Source organism: Aptenodytes patagonicus, chromosome 4, assembly GCF_965638725.1.
Source record: "Aptenodytes patagonicus chromosome 4, bAptPat1.pri.cur, whole genome shotgun sequence".
NCBI classification, from domain to species: Eukaryota; Metazoa; Chordata; class Aves; order Sphenisciformes; family Spheniscidae; genus Aptenodytes; species Aptenodytes patagonicus.
Genome location: NC_134952.1, coordinates 80,201,808 through 80,227,801, shown reverse-complemented (window position 1 = coordinate 80,227,801; position 25,994 = coordinate 80,201,808). Strand labels below are relative to the sequence as shown.

Below are 25,994 nucleotides of genomic sequence, written 5' to 3'. Positions count from 1 at the left end.
ATTTTTCAACTGAAATTGAAGTTCTAAAGTTCTGTATGTGCTAAGAAATGCTACTCTCCTCTGAAGGGCTGAAAAACTCAGTGGCTGTCAGATTCCATAAATTTAGATCCTAAAGCTTACTACTCTAACAAACTCACACATTTGAATTATTTCCAAAAAATCTTAAAGGGTGAGATTTCTTGGGAATGTGAAATGCATGTCAGCAATAGCTGTCACCACTGTTGCTAAAAATATGGCTGGAGGAAGGAGCTAATGTCTTTTCCATTTGTTAAAAAGGCATCGTAGTTGTGCAAGATGTGAAAGACCAAATGTAATATTCTTTTTCACCTCTTCAATAAAAATGCCCTCGTTCAAGGTTAGATTCTTTTCTGGGCTGGGTAAGAAATGTATTCCAGTACTCCTGTTGAAAACTGTGCCACTTCTCAGAAATGAATTCAAACATTCAGTAGGCCAGCGAAGACTAAGCAGGAGCATGACTAGGTTGGTGAGTGGGCTGGGAAGACTAGTCCCAACAGCAAATGGTTACCTGATACATGTATGTAGATATACATAGACAGTTGTTCAGTTGCACTCGTAAATTGCAGATGGTTCAAGCAAACAGTGCTTGTGTTTTGTGCTGAACTAAATCTGGCCCTTCATAACTTTTTGAATGAGACTGTTGTTTGTCAGGGATGTACATACTTTTTGGTTTCGCCTAGAGCTAAAAAAAGTCAAGCCAGAAGTGTTGCTGTGGAGAACCTAACAGGCAAAGAACAGAAATTGCCAAGAAGCCCCTTGGTCTAGAATTACTTCTAGGATCAGCAGTTCGCACATGATGAGGCTTTTGTTGTCAAAAATATTTTTTCACAGTTTTGTTGAAAGTCACTGGGTTGACTATTTCCATCTCTCTTACGTGCTACCCCAGGAATTAATATTTGGGGGAAGAGGATGAGGATGGATCTGTGTAACAGTTGTATTTGCCAGTTCTACTGATCCAATAAATAAACTGGTTTCTGACAGCTCCTAGTAAGTGTAGCTGCAGTGCTCTCTAGTGGTTAGTAGCAGTGAATTTTTTTGCTGTTTTGAAATGAGAAGTACTTCACCATTGGCTCATCCCAGTAGTACTTATAAGTATCTTGATACTAATAGTGAAGTTTTTCTCTTCAGGATTTCTAGGACCTAGAGAAGTTATTATAAAATACAAATTTACAGAAGCAATGATTTGAATCAGGGAACAATGAGGTGTTGAAAATTCAACCTCAGTAATATTAATTAACAAACAGTAAAATTTGACATCGTCCTTTTTATTTTAAAAAGCATGAAAACAGTACAAAGAGGAGAATGAGGAAATAAGTAATAAGCAGCAGTCTGACCATAGAAAATAACCTGAATCTATATTCTCTATCAGCTGTACAGTAAGTAGGACTAGTGATTCTCTTAAGTAATGTAACTAGTTTTACTAAGTAGTCATAGGACAGAAGCAAGCGAGAACACACAACATTCAGAAGACTTTAATACTGCTCAAAGGCAAAACATAATATACAGAGTAACCCCCTTAACCTAGTACAAAAATACTGTGCCCAGAAACTATATATTTGTTCAAATATTTTTAAAAGATAAAAGAATACAAATGGACAAACTCAGTGGCTAGTGACTGTGATTACGATTTTTATTAAACTATAATAGAAATGTATATTAAGACTATTTACAGTGCATTTCACACTACATTCTTTAAGAGACACATGCAGGTGTCTGCCATGTGAATACATAGAGGGCTCAAATTCTAACTTCAGTTACATCTGTAAGGTACCTTGGGCATCAGCAGGAATAGCTGAATACAGCAAAGAGCAGGTGAGGCAGGTGTTACCAAGGGTAAGAGTTTGGTCCCTCTTTATAGGTAAAAAAGGTGGACTTGACCCATTCTTTCACTTTCTGTACAGCTCAACCCAACTCCCACGGAGGTAAACGGGAATCATGTAATTGACTTCAAATGGGCATTTGAGCATGCCTTAGGCCCTGGCATGACAAGCTCATGCTGTGAAAGTTAGTGGAAACTAGCTATTATATAGCATTGTCACATAAATATACATTTACAAACAGTGGTACTTAGATATGAGTTTCTCTATGGAAACAAACTTCTTTATGTGGAAAACAAACTTTCCCATGCAATTTCCATTCATCTAGCAATGACAAAGATAAAATATCTTGCTGTCACAATTTGCTGCATTTAGCAAGTGTCACTAATTACCAGGCCAGATTCTGTGGTGCTTCTTGTTCCTGTGAAAGCCCAAACAAAAAAATCCAGCCCTCATTATTTATCATCCTGTGGCCAAACATTTTTTCATTCAAGCTCCAACGTTCAAGCTTATCTTTAAATTAGTGCAAGTCCCTGAAGAAGTACAGCAGGGAACTGTGAAATAAAGCTGAAACCTTGTGGAATGTAAACTGCATGTGATTTGACATGAAGAAGAAACTACAGCATCACAGAGACAAGACTCCTAACTAAAGCTAAGATATAAATTTGCCTGAAATACTACGTCTCTATAAAACCTTTAAAAATGTATGAATTTATTATGAGTGAGGCATTTTTTCCATCAAAACTCTGTGCTATCGTCTCATGCATAACTGCAAGGGGCACCAACCAGATCACTTGGGCAACATCCCCTAATTTTAAGGGGCTACATCTGACTCTTCATAATCTTTCTGTATAATGGGTTGGAAAATCAGTTACCTAGTAATTTTGAAAAATCTCATATATGAATTAGACAGTGTTCTGATTTTGTCAGTTTGTGCCACTGCCAGATAAAATGCATTGGATGGGAGTTTAAAAGTTTATCTTTACATGCATGCACTTGTCAGAGGGTGACGCATAAAATCAGGCTTCAGTCCTCTCCTGTAAAGAGAGATCAGCTGGTCATCAATGGAATAGATTATTCACTTTTATCACTAGCACACTTGTATTCCATGAAGATAAGAGAGTAATCTGCTCTTAACTTTAAACTGCTACTAATTAAAAATCAGTACCATCTCCAAAATCAACATTACATTATTTTCCCCTCCTTTCTTTTATTGTGTGAGATAATAGAAAACCTAGACATTCTACAGCTAATATTGGACGTATGACTAACTTGTTGGAAAAGAAGTACTACCTACCGCTTAAGAGCCTCACTGTTATTTTTAATTAGAAGAGGTAGGGTTAATCAGTAATTTTGTGTATGTTAATACGTATGACAAGTAATTTTTTCAGAAGGGGAACAAAACCAGGAAGAAAAGTGTACTTTAAGCATTAGACTGTGCTGTGGAGTGACTTCAAAAGAAAATATGTCCGTGTCTGCGAACAAGTAGGATACTAACTTAGATGTCTTCATTGAGACAAGTATTAAAAATTAGTGGGACAAATTCTGTACCCAAAGACTTAAATATCAAATTTCACAATGGCTTTAATGGACTTAAGACCAAACTGACAAAGTGATAAACTCCATTTCAGCTTGTTTCTTGTATAATTCACACTGATTGCTTTAGCTAGACCATATTAGATAGGGAGAATACGTTTGAGACCCGACTAAAATAATTAGATACACAACTCATTATGAAATTAATGGCAGCTGCATGGCTGTAATCCAGTAGCTGGGTTTGAAAATGTTGAATTCTGAAGGCAATGAATTTCAGGCAGAAAGCAGCCTGGCTTTTTTTCATATTGTCACCTATCTACATTATGAAAGGAATGAGCAATTTCTGCAAACAGTTCACACAAAGCTATGAGACAAACCCAGCACACTCTGACTTTGCCTTCAGGCAGAGTAAAACACTATATAAACAATTTGACCACTCTGAAATTTCATGAAGTACAGCAATCTATACTTTTAAGGTTCTTAAACCAGTAGTTTAAAGGGTTTGGTTTTGTAGAAATATATACAGATACAGGTGTATTATGACATTTAAATGGTTTATTTACTAGGAACTGTATTTCTATGTATGTTCCAGTCTTCGTAGTGGAAGAGATTCTGTGGGATAAATGTGTACAGATAGGTAATTAAATATATGCACATACTGTATAACTGTGTTTATTTTAAGTGGACCTTTGAAAAAATGCAATGTCATGTTCATTTTTTTCAAGTCAAAGGTATGAATCCAGTACTCCTTTGCAGTAGTTACAAATTTATGTCATAATAAAGCTTTGCTGAACACACAATATGGCAAAGAAATACTGGGATCTTAATGTAAATGACGTCACTACACTGTAATATCACCATAGTTGATTTACTGTGTTGTCACCATGAATTACTAGTCTCAACCATACTAGCAGAATACACCTTTATATACATATACTTTATTCATATCTATATTAAATATGTATCTCATCAGTTCGCGTAATAATTATATTTCAGTATCTCAAGCATTCAAGGAAAAGAATATACAAGGATTATGCAAATCCTGAAGCAAAGTTTCCTATTTATCAAAAAGTACCTAAAAACTTTTTTTTTGGGGGGTGTGTTGGGGGGGCAGGCTGCTGTCGGTTTTTTGCATAGCTATGACATACTACATACATATATTGTACTGTGTATGCATATAAATACACATATGGAGCACTGCATAACAGTAGCCCTAGAATTCTTAATTATTGTGGAATTCCATACTTTTTTTTGAAAATCTGGGAAAAAAAATCAGGAGAAATACTTTTGTAGAAAAATGTTTTCAAATTCAGCTGCAATAATATATTATTGGCAGTCATTAGAGAAGTTTGAGATAGGATGTAATCGGTGACAAATAATTTAGGTTGGCAGAAATGCTGCAGACTATCAGAATACCTTATTGTACATTTAAAAAAAAAAATCGACTATGAAACTCAGTACGATCAAACATTTTGAAACATTTCCTTCATCTTTTGTTAGCTTCTGGTATAGTTTATCTAAATGCAGAGACTGATAAAAAGAGGTTGGTGTCACTGTCTTTCTGACCAGCTCTTACAAGGCGGGGATTGATAATCTCCGGGGAAGAAGAATTTATTGCAGTTTCCAACTAGAATTTTCTGGATTACTGTGATAGAAATAAGCTCCTACACTTCAAAGTACAATCCCAAATGTATTACTTTTGCTTAATATTATTGCTGATTTTAACTGAAAAATCATTACAGATGAAAAAAAAAAAAATTTCCGTGTCTCTGTGCAGCCAAAGTTACACTTACTGCTAACCAATCTTAGATTGCTGACACTAATCTCCCAATCCTGTCTACCCAAAGAATAATACTCTTTTTGTATTACTCTCTTGGGGTTTGTCTAATGTGTGTATTTTCTTGAATTGGTTCCCAATCCAAAACAATTTTTATTCATCATCTTCATTTAAATAAAATATCAATGTTGCTTTTTTTTACTTTTACTTTTCTTACTTTTCTGAACGTTAATGCCTCATATACAAATGACAAATCCCTGTAGCATTCTTGGCTATTTTTGCTTTCAGTATTCTTTTTTCCTATTCTGTTAAGACATTGTGATTAATCATTGTTAACATTAGTTAATGCTAAAAATGATTTTTAGAAGATGTTAACATAAAACTTTCTTCAAAGTGGTCATAGCCATTTCATAATAGCACTGGCCTAAAGAATCAGTCATTGATAATCACCAGAAGTGGTGTGCCGTTCCTGCATCATTCTGATTCAGATTTTCATCTCTTGCTCTTGCAGTCATATTCTTTTTTACTCTTCCTGCCCGTGATTCAGTCTGTTGGTTATGATGATGTTAAATTCAACTTCTGAATGAAGTTAAAACCAGCATATAAAAATGATCCTGTTTAGTTTCCATTTCTCTGTGTGCTTCTTGCAGCTTTCTATGGGAGCCATTCTTCCATGGCAGCCTGTCAGTTATCTTGTGACATTTCATCAATCTTCAAGCAGTTTCCATTATTCATGGATAATTATGACACTTCTACCACAAAACTCCTAAGACCCCCATTGCCTAGTAATTCACAGACTTTTTAAAAATTTCTCCAAATGTAAGACGTTTGCTAAGACATTCTTCTAATATGGAAAAAACTACTGGGTGCACAGATTCTGGGGCTTTTTCACTTCGAAGCCCCGTTCTGTCTCCTGAAAGAGGTTAGCATAGTATATGCTGGATTAGGCTCCCCAGAGTTAGTCCATATCTTTCCTCTGAATCTCTGGGAAGAGAACAGGCAAGACTGCTCATTACTTTTATAACATAACACAGCAAGATTGTAAGAGGAAAAAAGGTGCGAAACACAGTAGTCTTTAAGATACTGGCCACAACATGATCACTAAACAACTATATACATCTATAAAGTAATAGGCTCTCGGGGACAGTCGAGTAACTGCACTTGTATCTTCTTGTGGAATAGGGTAGCAAAAACTACCCTTGCAGATCTTTTTCCATCTCCATCAGATGTAATAAAAGAAACATACTATCTTTATATAACCTTGGCATATACATGGTCATGCTATATCTTGAAATGTGGAAAAACAATACAGCAGTGGCAAAACATAAGCCAAATTCATAGAGTGTTTAGCAAAATGCAGTACTCCCCTATTACTATGTCTTCTATGTGAACTTAAGCTTGTGGTGTTAAATCAGCATCTCAGTTCCGTTTGGCTTGATTGCTTTCTCCATTAATCAGATTCTTCTCTTGTTGTTCAGCTAAGGATTGCCATTTCTGCCTATTTTTTCTACAGCCATCCAGTAAAGGGTAGCAGGCCTCTGACACATGCGTTAGGGCCTGAAATGAATTAAGAACATATAAAACAGATTACATTTAACAACAAAATAAGTGTTCTTAAAGATGACCGTGAGAGAGACCAGAAGGATTGAAATACAAGGTCTATCTATAATTGAACCTGAACTTGTATTTTGAACCTCAAGGAAGGCTTTCTGCTGCATATCAAACATGAACGCAGTTACCTGGCACTAGTGCAGATTAGACTGAGCGGCAGTGTCCATACAGCACTTGATATATAGGTGCAGAATAAGTTTGTTGTATTACGCGCAAGTGACCTGTCCAGTATTCCTAGTGAAGTACTATGCATGGACTTTGTCTGCAAGCCAGTCCTTTAATGTATAGCAAGGTTGGTCATAAGGATGACCTTGGAATGGTAATTAGACACAGAGCAGGTATGGTCAATGGGACCATATTCACTGACGGCGTATCAAGTGATTCAGAGGAGTTCTCCCAGAAATATTTGAATTCAAGACAGTTAGCGCACGATAGATATAGATTACATTTGACACTTAGTGCCTTTTAGGAATAACTGTGACTGAAGTCAATCAAGTATTTTTCATGACGTGGCTGTGTTACTGTATCAGAGTGAAGGAAAACTGGATTCTGATATTTAAATACAGAATTGAAAAAATAAATAAAAGAACAATTCATAGCATTTTTATACGTTTTTCTTTCCTGATGGAAGTGATGAACTATGACGGTCAGTCCTTACTTGCATAAAGGGTTCTTTGGAATCAAGTAACATTATTCAGAAGTGTAAAGTGGGAGTTTAATAGTTCAGACAGTGCAGGACAACCAGGAAAGAGTGTTTGAGCCCACTGATTCTGTAACTACTATGAACGACTGCAAAGCACACAGGGAAGAATCCTGGCTGCTCCTCTGGTCACTATACAAAACGTAAAATCAGTCAGAATTTCACATGGAATTCAGGTCTCATTCAAATAACATGAGGTAGCGATGTCTAACTCTCCTGTAACTTTACATAGGGACCTTACGGAATCATCAGCTTGTATAAATCTTCATAGTTCCTTTTGGCTTTATAGGCTGCTTTATTAGTTCCAGTAGACTTAACTGAATTATTCTTGATTTACACCACTATAAGAGTGGGGCTGTCAAGTATCTTTGGAGTTTTCCTCTTTTATTTATCTGAATATATCTAAACAGCATTTGAAACTGCTAAATGGTACTTTTTTCAATTAAAAAATGAAGAGAATGAAATACATTTCTCTTATTTTTTCAGATTTCTGAACTTAAAGTGAAGACTTGTAGATCATTCAGTTTAACTGCACTGGTTACCTAACTAACACAAGCCACAAAACTTCAGTTCATTGGGATCTGACCTACTCTGAATAACATGGTAAGTCACATACTTGCAGTGCTGTATTGGGAACTCATCTCTGTTTGCATTGCATCCTACTGACTGGATGACAGCTGAGAAAACAGTGAAAAAGCTGTCATTACAACCCTGTTTATTGTTTACTTTTATAGCATTAGAACGTTGGAGAGTGAACTGTGTGCTTGTTAATTTTCAAAGTAACACTGAAGTTGTTTATATGTTTTACCATTTATTACTCATTGAAGAAAACAAAAATCTGTGTAAGCAGGTAATATCCCCTACTTGTACTCCATTCAAAATAAACAAATGCTGGATCAGCTCAAACCAGAGCCCCTTCCTTGGATTTACCAGTACTGTTACGGGTTTTGTCACTTCCTCATAGGCTCCCCATCCTCTTTAGTGCTCTCTGCCCCTGCAGCTAAGTCAGGTAAGTAAGCACTTATCTGTCAGGTTAGGACACATGCTGGCATACTCTGAGTCTATATAAAGTCCCAGACACTGTCAGCCTGCTACGTGCTGTTCCAGTTCAGGTCAGACTTTGAGACAAGATGACAAGTAAGAGTGATACACTGAAAGCTGTAAGAAGCGACGTGTTCTGAATAAAAAGATGCTGCTTAGACGCCCTCCTGTGGACATAGCATCTCCTTCCTTCTTCCCCAATTAAAGAGAAGGGAGAAGACTCCAAACATTTGTAGGTGCTTTTGACTGCTAACCAGGAATGGCTTTGTATTCACTGTGGCATAACAAAGCTGCAGTTACAAAGCAGGGGCACGGTAGCTAGAAATTACTCATGCACCTCATGTCCTTGCAGGAACTGTACAGGAGCTGGGTACCGTTTGGACTAGTATCACTTGGTAACTGTTGATGTAAGCTGCAGCGTATATTTCAGAGTAAACAATTGAAAATTTTCCAGTCTTTTCATAAATGGAAAGATAAAGCCCTCCCCTAACAAGAAAAAGTATAGAAGTTCAGGCTCTGGAGCTGTGGGCATTCAAACCCGCTCAGGTGTTCTGTTCAAAGAATTTTCTGTTTGTATAGTCTCTACCTTTCCACAGATACTCGGTCTTCTTTCAATGGCCTACCTCCCACGGGAGACAGTCTTCTGAGGCTTCCCAGCAAAGGCTGCCTTATTTTCCTGACAAACAGTTTCTACAGGACAGAAACATGCGAGTTTCAGGGGCAGCAGCTAGTAGCTCCCTCTCCTTCCTCTATCCTTGTTTCCTTCCAACTGGTGGATGTGGATTCTTTTTAGGAAAGTTTACTGTGTAAGAGGGAAAAATTTGAGTAATCACCTTGCTCCTCGCACTGGAAGATTCTTAAGAGTTAGGCTATCTGTTCCTCACCTTTCTTTTTCTCACCTCAGTTCCTGTAAAGTACTTGCTACAGTCCCAATGAACAGGCTTTCACTCTAGTGCTTTACTGGTTTAAAAAAATCAGAAATCATTATGTTTTGTTTCACACTATATCTGACCAAGTATCTGCTTATACAGTTTGTGACCAGGATGAAAAACATTTCAATGAATTCTCTCATGCACTGCTTTTGTGTGTGATGAAAGAGAAAGAAAAAAATGGGATGGGAAATGTTAAACTTGCGTAAATTTCCTATACACAGCATATCACCTTTTGCATGAAGAATTCTGAATTCTTTAAAACTCTTAAACAACACTTTTTATCAGTGCATTACACGGATACCATTCTTTTCCTTGATAACAAAGCATTAGTTTTGTGACTTTCCCTGATGATCATAGCAGCTCACTGGAGCTGCTGGAACACAGAATATAACCCAGGGATCTAACACCAAGTGCACAGAGCACAGCAATTACCACTAGGTTTTAAAAAATTATAACAAAATACATTAATCAGACAAACATACCATTAATGATAAATACTAAAATAATAATTTCTTCAACTGAATAATGAACCATATATAATATATAACAAAAAAAATCTTTTTTAACTAAGGGACTAGTTTTTTATTTGGTTTTTATTCTAATTTTAAATCTGCGTCTATTAGAGGCTACAGTGAGCAGTTCTGGTTTTTGATATTTGCAATTCTTTCTTAGGCACCATACCTCATACAGCTGCAAACAAACAGCATCTATGAATCCAACCTGCATGCTGGGAATTTTATTTTTCTTCTCTCTGTTCATTAGATCCTGCAGATAAAAAGTAAACAAGCTCTGTGTTTAAATGCATTAAATAAAGATGCAACCAAAACCAAAGAGACAGGCAGGAATTAAAAAGCAGCACCTTAAAAAGCACAGCAAGCTCAGCACAGCAGGGTATCAGTACATGTGTTAAAATGCAGGTAATCTGACTGCATGACTTGCCTTAGGAGATTGGTTTTGGACTGACAGCCCAAATAGCTAGATGAATAGACAAGCTTACTGGTTTTGGATAGGTTGCAACTAGATACCAATTTAGGAATGTATTTCCTAGACAATTTAGTAATACCAATTTAGAAGAAATAATGCTGTCTGTTCTTCTTGCTCAGAGCTAATGACACACTTTTGGGTGTTTGGGAACTGCAGAAGAAAACTGACTGCTAGGAAGACAGGGAAGGAGTTGGTCCTACATTCTGGTCAGTGGGAGAAATTGTGTCTTTTGAAAGGAATGTGAAGTGCTGTTTATAGAAGCCATTTTGAAAGAGGCGATTCCGCATGGTTCTGCCACTTACTGTTGGTTCTATGTTGAGTTCCTTCCGCTCTTTATCTCCTTGATCAAAGAACTCAGTAGCTACAAGCTCAGCAATCTGGAAGAGATTTCACACATTGAGAGCTCTAAAAGTTTGCTTGCTACCTACAATCAAAACTGTTTCCTGTGTTTCCTATCTCTCTTTCGGATGTATCAAATTGGGACCCCCCCATAACGAGACTCTCCAGCTTAACAGCTAGTTTTTAGAATTCTTCATGCACACATCTGTGCACAAGCAAAACACCTGAGCATGTGGATATTTACTCTGACAAAGCAAAGTGAATAAAATGGCACATAGGCATCTTACCACTGATAACAGTTGGAATGATCAACACATAGAAAAAGGTCAGCTAATACTAGCATGTGGTATCAATTGACTGCCTTGTAGTAACAGGAATGTTGGAAAGAACAAAGATTCCTGATTTACCTTCAGATTACTGCTAACATGGTGACATAGCTAAATGCACAGATCTTGCTACAAAGACCTGAGAAAGTCTTCAATCCACATACAGCACTTTGAAAGACTGCTTCCTAAGGCTCTGCATTCCACCACTGCCTTTGCAATAAGGACTGGATGGAGGAAACAGAAGCTGTTACGCGTATTTAGCAAATGTTAAAATTAAGCATATACCCGTTGCTGAACTGGCCATGGTTTGGTTATGGCTGATAAATCACAAGCAGTCATCAGCATTGCTCTGTAGAAAAAACAAAAAGAAATCTATGAATTACTGTATTGTGAAATAGATGTAGCCACCAAGTCAAGTGATTAGTAACATAGAATAGAAAATTTCAAGGAACATCAAACTCAGAAAAACAAGTGAAATTAAAGCAAAGTTATAAAGGTATCCAAGGCTCGACGATGTAGTAGACTTTCACCTGTGTGAAATGAGCACACAGAAATGAGCAAATCGGGACTGGCTCATTTGGTGGATTCACGTCAAATAAAACTGTTTCATTCTATTTGCTACTGGACAGACAGCACGTATTTATTTCTGACATTAGCAGTGACTGCCATCTTCATTGACGGTATGAGGGCCAAGGACTGAAATAGGAATAGACATAGAGCATGACTAAATTAGACTGGTTTTTAAAGGCACTGAATTTGAAATATGGCATCCTTCCTTTCTTAGACAGCCTACGTAAGCCTGCTTTTCTGTAGCTGTGCATTACAATATGTGTCTCTATTCTTAATCTTCTTTTTCATTCACTGTCAGTAAGGAATCAGCTTCAAAACAAACTGCCTGTCCTGCATTTTTAGTTATTGGTTTCAGCAATTCAATATTTAAGTATCAACAGCAAAAGAACATGGTACCTAGACAGGAACCCTAAACTCTTTAGGAAGAACAGAAATGCTCGTGTAACTCCATGTGCTACTTAACAAAGTTTATTATTCAGGTTGCAGACTTAGTAATTCAGACCCAGGGAGTCACTCAGTGACCTATGTGCCAGTGCCAGTTTGTACAGGCCCAGAGCACGCAGATCTGCTGGTTTTAATGAAATTCACAGCAACACGGCATGGAAAATTGGGTACCTAATAATATTAACTGACTTCTTAATCATTCTGCTTTTACTTACAAAAATAGCTCCTTCTGTGTAGGATCTTCCCAGTTAAATTGCTTCTTCCTTAGAAGTTCAAAAAATTCTCCTCTCCTCCTTTAAAAGAAGTTAAAACACAAGATTTTGCAGCATGCTGACACAATCCAAACATCCAGCAATGACTATCCAGCCAAACTTGCCTCTGACTTACTTACTTTATGTATAGTGCTAGGTCTGTGGCAAGAATGGCTTGTTTTATCATTTTCAGTGTGGCCTTGTATTCTTCAATGGAAAGGCTGCTGAGGATCTGATTTCCCTTTACAAAAAAACAAAACCAGTGTTATCAGTAAAATGGGCAACAGCACACCGGTTTGCTAAAATGTCTCTTAGATACTAAATCATTATGAGTTGCTTGCTGATATCTGATGTCATTCTTATACCCTGCTTCCTTTTGCAGATTCCCCAATTTAAAAATAAAAATTCCAGTCTTCTTGAGTACTGGCAGAAAGCCGCACAGCAACAGCTTCATAATTGACTATTACAAAATGAAACTGCAAGCAGAGCAACATCAAAGCCTTTAAGTCCATTTCATTCATCAAAATTAAATTTGCCACTAGCTATATCGTAGCATTTCTCTTTCCTCTTCCCCCCACTCCCTGAAACAGAGGAACTATAATAGATTCCAGTACCTGCCTATACACCTCATGTAAATGAAAATATTTTCCTTTTATGAAGCAACATAAATAACAAGCTATTGCATAGAAATATAAGCTCAGCAGCCCACTGTTAAACCAAAGCACTGTGGAGCTGGTGAAATGGCAACTTGCCTCCACTTTTTTCCCATGTTTTCCTGTCTGAATAGGAAAGAATCATTACAATACAAAGGATGCTGGAAGTACCATACCTGTGATACGAAATGAGCAGTGAAAATATACTGCTTTGAAATGATTGTGCATGCTGAATAACTGGTCTCAGAATTAGTTAATAATATAAAACAAGAAGAATGTAGTTTTATTTGCATATTTACTTAACTTAGGTTTGGCTTCACTTTGGAATGTCAACATTAGCAGTGTTTGGTTTGGTCTCATCAGGACTGCTTTGTGTATGTGTAGGCTGGAATGTTTTTTGAAACGAGAGCAAGGACTTGGGTTTGTTTGGTGGCTCATAAGAGGTCATGAAAATGGCAACAAAGTCTTTTGTTCCCTTTGATCCAAGGAAGCAGGTACTCAAAAGGATATTAGCAAGGCTTCCCTTATCAGACAACACTTGGAAAGGTTTGGTGGCACTCAGCAATGGAACTGTGATTTCAAAACTGTTGCATTTGCTTTCTTTACCCAAAAAGGAATAAAGATCACTTAGGAATGTATAAGGGTGGGAATCTATCCAAAAGCTAAAAATAAAAAGTAAAATAGGGAATAGTTTCCTTCAGCATACACGAAAATGTGGCACTCACTGGACTATTCAGGATCATAAGGCATTGATCAAAATGATGATGCTCCATGATTGAGTGGCAATACAGTTGAGCCAGTGGATGTTCGCTTCTGAGGAGTAAAAAGACCCATCAGATGGAGAAATCAAATTAAACATACTACTAATCCAGAAATAACTCCCCTTTTAATGTCCTCTTCTCATTATCTGTTTACCCCGACCCACCCATGGTTGCTCTTAAGCAGTTCCTTTCCCCCTTCTGTGTAACTGGCCAAACAAAATGATTACATTTGGAAGGATGCAGGGGGAGTACAGATAAAAAGACCATGCTGTTACTTTGACAGAGAACTGACAACTCTACTTTCTGCCTTCTGTTACCTGTAGAGACCAGCTGCACACAAGGAGTGAGAATGTAATGCAAGGTTTTATGAAGAGTGAAAGTTCTTGTATGAAAAGGAAAGGCAACAAGAAGGGTTCGTTCACAAGGAAAATTTAAATGACAGTTTTGGTTTTTGTAACACTTTAAACACCTGCCTGGCATATTTAGTCAGCTCAACTACTGAGCTAATTAGTAATAATGCAGACCTAATCGGAAGCCCACTGATACCAATGGAAAAATTCCTGCTGACCTCAGTGGACTCTGGTGCAGGGCCCAAAATGTTGATCAAGTAATTTCCCAGTGTTAGTAACTGTATTGGTACTTCATTCATCACCACTCTCTTCATGACCAAACTACTGCAATATCGTTACCTACCCTTTGCCCAAGGTAAAATCCAAAACAGAAACAAGATGTTGGTTGTACTACAGGCAGTGAAAAACAGCATGACACCAACTGTGCGGCTGCAGAATTTAAAGCTATCTTAGTCTAGAAAATAGAATTTACTGTTTGAGTAGCTTTAGACAAAAATACAGAAACTCCTCCTCTCTGAGGATTTCTAATTTCTCCCTGTTCCTCATTGCATAATATGGTTCTTAGCTTTTGCTACTGTATCTTCATTTTCAGCCCCTGGTCCCACATTGCTTATGTCATCTCTTCAACTAAATTTGGCTTCTTTCGGAAGTCTGTTTTGCTGCTGATCCTGAATCTATTACTCCAATTATAATCTGACCTACAAATGTTTAATCATCTAAGAAATTCCTTTTTAGCATATAGTTCCACGGGACTTTTTGTACGATTAAGGATCATTCACATGAGTTAGTCATTGCAGGATTTGGTCCCTATGTAAGTAAGTGCACACAGAGACTCAAATAAAAGTCCTAAGAGGAGACTCCGGGGATTTAAGAAGCACAAAAATGTGGAGAGAAAGATGGAAAGACAAACAAAAACGCGGAAAGGGAGATTAAAGGATGCAAGCCCCTGAGGATTATGGGCTGGCTGCCCAGCAGCTCCTCTGAGACCACTGCAAAAGGAGTATAGAGCAAATATGCTTGCGTGTTTCTGTAAGGAAACAAATTGTAGGATGGTGCCAACACATGCTGGGTGAAATTCCCATTGAGTTAAGTGGGATGCATACTGTGTCCCCTGAAGTTCATCCTGACTGAAGAGAGAAATATGTGAGAAATATCTTAGGTTATCTTCCCAAGTACTGCACCAAACTAGAGCTTGCTCAGTACTTACAGACCCTGGCTGTCTGGGAAGACACAAGTGCTGGAAATAAACTCAGATCCTACTTCTGTAGTACATAGCATTTCTGTTAAACCACCATGCCAGGCCAAAGGACACCATTGCTTTCTGAACACAGTGGTTTGGTTATGCAGTTTTCGTACTCTCTGCTTGCCTATTTTACATGTGGGTTTGGAAGAAAAAGAAAAAAAACCCCTGCATATCTACCAAAAGAACTTTAAGCAGTTCATTTCCTGTAATTTCTACTACCAGGACCATTTTAATTTTTGAAACCCTGTTGCTTAAGAATAAGTATCCACTCTCCCTGCTTCGAGGAAGAAACAAAAGGGATCCGTTCCTGGAAAAAATAACTTTTCATTTAGATTTAAATGAGGGATTTTAAAACAAAATTAATGGAACTTTCTATTGAAAAAGGATTATTAAGCTGTAATCATCTCCGCTTTACAGCATGTGCAAATGTTAGATTTTGCTGCCTATGACACTTTCCCAGGACATTTTTGAGAGGAGATGACGCATCTCCAGATGTCTTCCAGGAAATTTATTTTTAAATAAATAAAGCAAAAAATAGCTAACTGGTTCCAATCACTGCAAGGCTACAGTCACTGCTGGAATCCCCTATTAGGGAACTAGAAAAAGGTTACTCTTTCAATTTTGTGGGGTTTTGGGGTTTGGGGTTTTTTTGCTTTACACATCAGCCTTAGTGTTATTCTGAACATACATCTGAAAGGCAGGAATTCTGCTTCAGCTTACTTATTTTCTGCCTATATACTGTTATTTGAAGTGAATACTAAATTCACTGAAAAACACATTCTGGGCAGATCTGAAACTATTAATAAATTCTAAAAAACCAAGTATTTTTAGTTAAAATATGGAGAAAATTCTAGAAGAGTGCAGATGCTTCATTTTGATAACTTCAAAGTGAAATATTTTGTTTAGTAAAAATATTTTGTTTCAAGGTTTTAAAACGTATTTTGACTTCTTGCGTTGTAAAGGGTTTTCTGTAATTCCAGAATTGATCAAAGTTGAAGAGTACAGATAACCCAGAATCAATGCAAAACAGACATACATACATTTAAAATGTGATTTTAAATATGTATCTTATCCAAATCAACTTAGAATTCTGGAAAAACATGGCTAAATCATGAGTAAAACAATCAGAGTTCAAAATGGTAGGGAGACACCTTTGTATCGGATGGCTGCAGGTCTCAGCTCTGTGCTGGCCCAGACTAGGTGGGGAGCAGCTGGTTGGGCAGGGAGCAATCTGAAAAGCTGCACGTTTCCTACACGCTGTCCCTTAGAAGCTGGGACCTTTTGCTGTCACTGTATGGGAAATGGGGGATGGGACATCCGGAACAGGAGCAGGAAGACGCTGCCCCTGCACAGTCTACAAAGAGTTCACTTCATCTGCCATCGTAGTTAGTCAGCAACTGAGGCTGTGCACCTTTGCTTTGGACTCCTGAATGTTTCTGGCTGTTCTTGCACTTACTGCTCCTTTGCACAGCCTCACATCATCAAACCAATTAGGTTGTACTTAATTTAGCTCTGTGATTTTGGTATTCATTTGTTTTTATTTAACTTCTCTCTGACTTACTTACCTTTGTATGTAAGAGTTGTTCACTCCCCTGTGATCCAAATCATGGCTTAGAGTTGCTATCAGCAAAGCCAGTGTTTCTAAGTCAGTCAGTTTGCTCTATATGTAAAGAGTAATACAAGAAGCGAGTTAGCTTTGTGATGGGGATTTATTTTGCACAGTGTGTTTTGTATCTGCTGTCTTGTTTTTACCCACATAGCAGATACAGTTCTGGCCCAAGGAGGACAAGGACATAAAATGATATGCTGAGAAGAAGAGTTATCTCTGAAGTTGTGGTGCACAGTAATAATCATTCTCCATAGGCCTCAGTGCTGTTTTCAGAGCATTTCAGAGGGAACACCATCTAGCCCTATATATACTGATGAGAAAACTGATACAGAAGAAGAGGAAGTGGCTTGCATAATGTCACCTGGCAGCAAAGAGAGAGCACGAGGAATTTTTTAAAATTCTGGCCCTGTGACTTTTAGCTCGGCTCCTCTATTACCTCAAGGGAGTTAGGATACATTAGTGGAGAGGTTACAGTTTCTCTTTTGTGACTATTTTGTATCTTTAATATTGTTCAATAGAACTGGATAGAAAATTTATTTAAATCTGTCCATTGAGAAACAGAGGCTGGACAAAGTTACAGTATTCATGCAGCATTTCATAATGGGACAAGAATAGCAGGCACAACAGTCAGGACAGGAATCTGAAGAACAGCTAGTGACAGTGCTGCCACTGGGGGCCTGTACCCTCTGCACAATCAAATCCAAATTTTCTTTAAGCAGTTACAACTTCTGTAGATTTGCATCTGCTTTCTAGATAATGAAACCTGTCCTTAGTCTAATCAAAAGACAAATTAGTTTGGAAATGACTGATTTTATGTTTCTCCTAGGAAGATGTGTCCCCCAATGCTTGCTTTTCCCCTCAAACTAGAGAAAATTGAGAGACTTATGTTCGATGCTGTTCTGACTCCAGAATCTAGGACATGAAAATCAGTGTGGAGTGAATCCAATGTAGTTAGGAGTAAAACAATTTATGGAAATTGCAGTGGAGACTGACAGGATTCCAAAAATAGCAAGCAAGCTATCAGGATCATTAGAGATTGCTAGACCGCACACAAAGCGAAACTACCATGTCCATTTCAGTATAGAAGGAAAACGAAAGCCCTTGCCTTTGTCTCTTCCAGCACCTTTTGTCTTTTTTTTTAGTGAGACAAAGTTTGTAGAGGAAGGGAGTGCGTCTTCATTATTGGTATTGGGTTTTAGTCTACAAATAGGATTTATTTATTCTCTCAGAAGTGCTTACTGTAAAACAGTATAAACCAACTAATAACAATTGTCTGTAATCAAAGTGAAGAAACACATTAATTCGGAATGAACAGAAACATTGTTTTCTTCAAGAATATAAAAACAAAACCTAAAAACATATTTTGGAAAAATCTTGAATCAGTATCTTTCTTATTCTGGGGATCATCTAGCCCTTCGGTATTTATAATAAAGAATGATGAGGTGGTTTTTTAAGTTATTATGTGTCTTTTAAGTGGAAGGTTGAACCATTGTTCAAAAGCATTGAAATGAGCATTTAAATCTTTATTTCCAAAAAATGTTCTATTGTTTGTCTAACACTGTACACAGCTCTGTGTTTGAACTTAAAAAATTTCCTGTTGAATATTATAAGGAAACATCCTGAAATTGTGTCAGTGCTTTTCTTCTCCACCTTTTTGACTTGCTTGTAGCATAAGCATTAACTTTAAAAAAGGACATAATCATGTATGTGCCTTATTTGAGATACTCCCTTTGGGAACATCCACTTGATCATTTCCAGAGGATTTAACTGAAACTGGGTACATAACAACATGACAACAATTTCACAAACTAAGCCCTTAAAGCCAGAAGTCTTTAGCAGAAATATTTTGATTTCACTAGCAATACCATGGAATGATGAACATCTTACTGACATGACAATCAGAACTATGCATCATTACAGAATTTGTTTAGCCCGAAGATTCTTAATGTAGAAACAGCAAAATGTACCTGAATTTTACCAGATTTTAAAGCAGCAAACATGCACTGCGCTGTATTAAAGGCATGTCTCCAATTGTGATAAGCAACATTTTTCCGATAATTTTTCTTTACACTTAAAATCCATCTGCAGAGAACCTTTAAGAAACAGCATCACATAGTTAACTGTAAATGTATTAGAAATCTATTCTTTTAATGAAAACAAATCTTTCTCTAATCCCGCTTGAGAACTGTCTCTCTTACAGAAAAAAAATTCCTTTTAACTCAATTAAGTTCAAATATAACATACTTGTAACTGTGAACATAGGTAAGAATATGCTTACAGCCACTAGTTCAGCCTCTCATTGAGTATGTAATACTTGTGGGTTTGGGTTTTTATTACTAATGGCTAAATGTCAGTGTCAGATGCACTGCTGTTAATTCAGAAACTGAGTTACGTTGAGCTAACTGGGAGAAAAAAATCCTTGTTTGTAATGACATATTTGATAGAGAAAATTTGTTTTTTTAATTACAGAGTTCCCTTAAGAGCTGTTTTGATAATGAACATGTGGCTTTTCCCTCGTATCAGCTTGTCAAAAGACAAGCAGAATTGGACTTTGGAAAGCAAGTAAGTATGATAGAAAGACAGCAATTACTATATTGCTAGGTAGTGTTTTTTTATGCAGGAAGAAAGTATGTCTTGGATGTTTTACACAACAGTATTACAAGTTGTGGGTTATACTTTACTTCTAAGAAAGTGAAAGGTATGAAGGTCAGATAGTAATTTAATGTGTACTAGAACAGGTCCCTCAGTTTAAATGGATACAGCATACTTACTGCTCTATGTTAAATGCAGGCTGAGAATCTAGGCCTTGATTTGTTCAAGAAAATTTTTAGTGTTCCTAGTGAAAGATGTTGTACTGACAGAAATGAAAATCCAGTATCATTCACCCACAGAAACGATTCCACGCAGACAAAAGCAGCAGTATTCTCTGTCTTTCCACTGTTAGGAGTGCTAGGCTACTGCCAGTTTTCTTTAGCTCTAGTATGGAAAGTTGAAAGTGTAGCTTCAAAGCTGTCAATGTTCTCTTGCTTCTATTGAGATGTGTAATTATGTGTCTACTGTCATGGTGGTTTTTTGGTTTTGCAAATCCATTACAATTGCTCCACTAGGAACTAGAAGCCCACCCGTTACTGGGCTACCTGACTCCCTCTCTTCTGTTGGGACGTATCCCTTAAGGAAGTACAAGCTCTTGGCCTTACTACAAAGGTGAAACTAAGTACTGGGATATTCAAGAGATCAGACTACATACTCCTTTTGGCCCTTAAACACCACTAATCTAAATTGGTCTATAAACTGGTGATCTAGAAAATAAATACCTGGTTTTGAAATATTGCTATACATTTTCACACTCATTTGAATTTTAACCAAGTCCTCTACCTCCACTCCTCAAGTTTTCTAAAAGCATTTTACAGTCCATGAACCAAATTATTAATCATTCAGTAGAACCAAACTGAGAACAAACGTCAGTACTTCCCACTTTACGTACCTTCCTAGTTTGCTAACTACTCTTTAATACAGATTTCCAATTATATTTACTGTAGGCTCGTTTCACTATCCTCCTGATTTTCCAACAATTAAGTTGTCTCTTTATGTGAAGCAGCATTTGACAGCATTCATACCTCATGTTTCATTTGGAAATTTTGCACCAGGTTGAGGTCTGTGAACATTCGAATTGTGCACAGCGTCGTTTCAAAATCTGATAGCTCAAAATCACTGAAGTTGAAGTCAGTTAGGTTGAGAGATTGTGCAGATGGTACTACAGCAGCCTAGAGAAGAATAAGAGAACACAGCTTAGCACTAGGAAAGAAAAAGCGTAACATAAATATGTGCTTTTTCAACAGAGAAGTAGAGAGATACTAAATTTTACCTTCACATTATACTGAAACCTGATGATTACTTCTCATTTACCTTTCCTTAGCCTTTCTTGTTTAACATTACCTTATTTGCTTAGATTTAACACACGCTTTTCCATAGATCAAGAGAATAAGGAAAGGATCACCTGGTCAGTCTGTTATCTAAATCACCTATGGCAAACTGTAACCAAGAGTACGTATGAAATTGAGAGATTGACAAAATAAGGCAGTAGAGTTGTATGTTTGTTTTTATGGATGTGCAGACATCAAAATCTGTAACTGTTGACATTTTTCTAAAAATGGTGAGGAAAGAGATGTCACTAGAACAGAATTCCTAACAGAATCCACATTCAGTGCTATGGTAGTCAGAACACGTCCACAAGCAGAGCTTCCTCAGGGAGAGAAACCTCAAAAATTAGGGTTCACCTGTGATCAATAGTCTTTAAAACCTTTGGACAATGTTTTTGATGTAATTTGAGTACAGTCATAAACCTTCAATGTGAAATTTGAAATTATGAAGTAGACAAAAAACCCCAACTGTATACTTAAAACCGTAACTTTTATTATCAGTAATATCTCCATATTACAACTCTACTTTTTCTAGTTATAAAATTCAGACTATAGGTATTGGTTGCCCTTCAAAATACAGATGCTAAGGTTGCTAACAAAATAAATGGTAAGTCTTACACTATAGAACAAAAATTAGTATCAGTTTTTTCAGTAAAATAAAACATGGAGTTCTCAGCGCTACTTCTTTGTAGTTGTTTCACCTCAGTATGAGTATGGTTTAAAAGAAAATCAGGTAAAACTGAAATGGTGAAAGAAATAAACCTATGTGTTTATCTTCCTCTTTGTAATTCTAGGGGAATACATTTCTCCAGCATGGGGAACTGTGTCCTAGAAGGCTGAGACACTGAAAAGGAAGCATGTGTAACAATCTACAGTATTATTACATGTAGCATGCAAATCAGCTCTCCCCGTAACTACGTCTACCCATCTCTGTTCCATGTAAGTTTCCTGTTATCCTTCCTGTGTGTCAGAATCAGAAAGTCATGAAAGATTATGAAAAATAGTATTTACACAAGAAAAAAATTCCAACATTCTTACACACTTCTTGTACCAGTGATTTTGTGTCCCTCGGTTTGGATTCATGTGGTATTTCACCTATGAGCATGTGAAAGAACCACCAGGCCTGTATGTATATGGAAAATAATGCAATCATTCAGGAACTCTAATGACATAATTTTGAAAAACTGCAACTGCAGTCTGGTATTTCATGAGGAAAAGGGGCTGGAAGGACACAGTAGGAGCTCAACAGAACGCCTCATGCCTGTGTTCTGACTTCATTCATAATTTATCTTTCCTTTCCTTGATCTCCTGCCCTTGACAGACACAACAATAAGTTTCATTTCAGCTGAGACATAAAAAACTGCACGCTATAGCTACTCAAGTGTTATTTAACTGGATTAGATATTTCCTCTTTCACTTACTGAAGCCAGTAGAGCTATCTGCCCCCATTTAACAGCATGAAAGTTCATCAGCTATTTGAATTTCAAGTTACTGAGCTATGGTCAGCTTCTGTAAGCACTGACCAAACTACAGCTTCTTGCTCAATTTCTCCACCTCAGGAATATCTAAGGAGCATGAAATAGTCACAAAAAGAAGAAAATGTGCCAATTAATTCCCCTCTTTGCATAACTGTGACTTTTTAATTACTACTGCTTACTATAGGCATTGTATTAATAGCAATTAGTAGTGAATAATTAATTAGTGACTCCATTTCATTACCTGGTTAAGTATAGAAAATAATTTTAAAAACTTGTCCTCTATTATGATTGAAAAACCTACAAATAAAGCTTGTAACTTCATTTCATACACCAAGGCGTTACCTTCAGGGAAAGCCTCAAGCACAAGAATAGTCCCTTCTGGCATGCAGGAAGTCAAGCGAGCATGGTAAAAGGCCAGCATGGATGAACAGGGAATTCCTGAGTGAGCTCAAATGAAATAATGAAGTACACGGAAGGAGGAAGTGGGGATGGGCTACCTGGGAAGAATATAGAGACATTACCAAAGTGTGCAGGGATGAAGATGGGAAAACCAAAGCTCAGCTTGAGTTGAAACTAGTGAGGGGTGGAAAGGGCAAGAAAAATGGTTTCTATAAATACATTGGCAGCAAAAGGAAGGCTAAGGAAAATGTGGGACCACTGTGGTAACTAAGTGGCAATTATAAACAGTTTTGCTTTGTTTCATTTGCTTTGTATGATAAAACACAGGTTCCAGACACTATCCAGGCTCAAAGGAGGTGACTGATGCAACATGATGTTCTGTAGTATGTGGAAATGATGATGAAAGTGAAAAATTTGACTGCAGCCTGTTACACAAGGCAGATAATAAATAGAATAGAATAGAATAGAATAGTTCCAGCTGGAAGGGACCTACGACAATCATTTAGACCAACTGCCTGATGAAGCATCTATTTTCTGTGCTATCAGATTATTTAGAAGCAAAACAAAGCAAATCGTAAAAAGGTATAGCCAGAAACATCATTTTAATCTATTTTGGCTGGCTTGATACAATGATATGAGTGCAAAATAAATACTAATAAAATTCTGAAGCCAAGTAAATTGCCATTCATCAGCTGGCCCTCAGTAGTGGAACGAAAGTTGCGATACGCAATGTGTCAGCTTTAGCCACCAGGGAGGGTCCAGTTTATAGACAGTGACTTGCTACATCACTGTTATTTAGGCACCTGAATCACATTTCCACACATTACATCAAAGTTGTACAATCTGAAGCCTGAAATAAACTATGAGTAACATCCATCTATCACTTCAGGCAAGGTGGTTATATTAGTTAGCTGCTCCTCATGCTGATTTCAAAACTGAAGTCTTTCTATGATGTGTTAATGGCAAGATAGTCAACACAAAGGTATCCCAGGAATGTGGTAGAGGTTATTCTTAATTAGGGGAAAATACTAGCACAAGTACTTCACAGAAGTTTTTGAAAAGTCTTTGTCAGCGCACCAAAAAAGAAAAAAAAAGTTCTGTGCACCTTGCCATTGCAAGGAAAGAATCATTTGCGTAAGAAAGGAACTGCCATGCTTACGTATTTCCCTGAATCGGTACTTAAAATAATCACTTGCTCTGAACGGCTTTCTAGAATCACCTGTCTCTCTTTCACGGCTAAGAGGAGAAGCTAAGGAAGTAAGTTAGCTTTCTCAACTTGGGTAGCAAGTTCTCCCTTTGTCACTACTTATCCAGGACTTAGGTTAAGACTAGGAATAGGAGTACTGATGTCTTTAACATGAATGACTTGATCTTGAAACTCACTTGGCCCTATCTCTTTTCAAGTACTGCTACCTTTATCAATGCACAGAAACAGCAAATAGTTTCAGAAAAAAAAATGACAGAGGTTGATAGTTGCAACATTTAATTGTGTTCTACTTCTTGAGTACAGAGACAAAGGAAAAAAAGGCAGCAATGATGCTGTATCTCAAAGGGTACATGCTAACAACAGATATTTAAAGAGCAAGATTTGTCTCTTTTCCGTGTTTTAGGAATAAGGTTTTAATTGATTCAACTAAAAGACTGCAGTGCAGGAGTATTAACCATGTGACTGTACCATGTGGATTTTTAGGATAAGGGTCTGCAATCGTGTCTCATCATAGGGTAATTAAGAAGAAAACCAAGGCTATTGTCAGTAGGTTGAAATTCTGTCTGTAAGGTTTTTCTCCTCCAATCTAAACCTTTCAGGAGTCCACAAATGAAATGTATTTGAAAGCTACAGTTTTAAATTGGAGAAACCACTTCCTGATAATTCTGGTGTCACAAATGTCACTTGCGACATGCTGTAGTAATTTCTGTTGCCAATGCCATGTCTCACTAATAAAGTATGTATTAACTGTAATGATTCAAAGATAGTAAGTACAAGTATCAATTCCAATATTATGCTATAAAGCTCAAGTCCTCTATCTATTTTGATATACCATTGATTCTGCTGAGTAGCGTTGTGACAGCATGTGTCCTAGCTAGGGGAGCTCTTATACTAAATTTTGCATTGTGTTTAGTTACAAAATAACAGAAAAAACTACCTTTTTTTTTTTTTTTTTTTTTTTTTTTTTTGTACTACAAAGCTGTACAACCGAAAAGACAAGAGCTTCTTTAAATTTTTAGAGAAGAAGAATGTAAACTTTTAAGGGCTAAGGAGTGCTCTATCCTCAAGGGTCAAGAGCAGCTTCCAAAACTAAATTGAGTTCTGCGATGCCCACTGAAATACTTGAGGATAACTTTTACCTCATTCCTTTGTGAATTTATGGTCTTCATTGCTCCTAAAATCAATGGGAACTGCCATTAATACAGGTCCTGTCTCTCAGTTAGGGAAGATTTATGTTTTGTGGCCATCGTTCATCAAGCTGGCTACTGGACTCCAGCTGAATTTTAACAGTTCAATTTTGGCCTCAGAGATTTGCAATTTGCAATTAACTGAGAAAAAAAAAAATTTTTTTTCAGTGTTTATACTCCTATTTTTCAACTTACTATAAAAATAGTCAGTATGTTTTGAATTTTGATATACTTCTAAATTTTGGAGAAAAAAGTATTTTAATGGTTTCTTCTTTTTACATTAATTTTGATTTTTCAAGCACAAAGCTATTTGAGATCAACTTATAGTGGGACCTAAAATTGCCTTCCCATATAAGGCTACCATTCTTCTGGTCAACTGCAGAACAAATTCAAAATTAACATCCTGTTCTCCATACCTTGGTTTGGAAAATACGTAGCTTTTGGCAAGGTCTTTTCTATCAGGGTGCTTGTACTCTAGAGTAAATTCCTATTCCTGTTCAGATAGCACAAACTGGCCGATCCCATCCCTCTTACTGGTTCCTGAGAAGAAAAGGTGAATGGAATGGGGTCTGTCACTGATAGTCCTCATTTGTGGATTTGGGAAGATTTCAAGATTAATTTTTATTTGAAGCACTTTGATCTTCTACAAAGATGTATATATACCATCATGCACTAGCATGCTCAAGAGAGCTTATCCTATCTAGAACTATAATCAGAAGAGGGTTTCCTGAGTCCCAACAATCATTAAAGGAAGTAGACAGTCTTTAAAATGTTGAAGACAATTTTAAAAAGTGTTTCTCTTGATGGTTATTCAAACTGAGAAAGGTTACAGAACATATTT

The 25,994-nt window shown here is 37.1% G+C and overlaps 1 protein-coding gene and 1 long non-coding RNA gene across 6 annotated transcripts in view; one reads left to right on the top strand and one right to left on the bottom strand.

The window, feature by feature from the left end:
* The window catches only part of LOC143159841 (uncharacterized), a 53,212-nt gene that overhangs the window by 12,885 nt on the left and 14,333 nt on the right, over positions 1–25,994 (top strand). Inside the window, exons 2-4 of the long non-coding RNA XR_012995230.1 lie at positions 7,946–8,062; positions 19,432–19,524; positions 21,677–21,821. This is a non-coding gene — a long non-coding RNA (uncharacterized LOC143159841). The remainder of the gene's footprint in view (positions 1–7,945; positions 8,063–19,431; positions 19,525–21,676; positions 21,822–25,994) is intronic.
* Positions 1,263–25,994, bottom strand: part of PDE5A (phosphodiesterase 5A) — a 70,437-nt gene continuing 45,705 nt past the window's right edge. For all 5 annotated transcript variants that reach the window (XM_076337291.1, XM_076337292.1, XM_076337295.1 and 2 more), the window contains exons 12-21: positions 20,580–20,726; positions 18,930–19,055; positions 16,919–17,013; positions 13,725–13,812; positions 12,487–12,587; positions 12,311–12,388; positions 11,367–11,430; positions 10,719–10,793; positions 10,114–10,197; positions 1,263–6,705 (exon numbers count right to left, since the gene is read on the bottom strand). In XM_076337291.1, the coding sequence (XP_076193406.1) occupies positions 6,568–6,705; positions 10,114–10,197; positions 10,719–10,793; positions 11,367–11,430; positions 12,311–12,388; positions 12,487–12,587; positions 13,725–13,812; positions 16,919–17,013; positions 18,930–19,055; positions 20,580–20,726 (996 nt within the window). In that variant the 3' untranslated portion in view covers positions 1,263–6,567. The remainder of the gene's footprint in view (positions 6,706–10,113; positions 10,198–10,718; positions 10,794–11,366; positions 11,431–12,310; positions 12,389–12,486; positions 12,588–13,724; positions 13,813–16,918; positions 17,014–18,929; positions 19,056–20,579; positions 20,727–25,994) is intronic.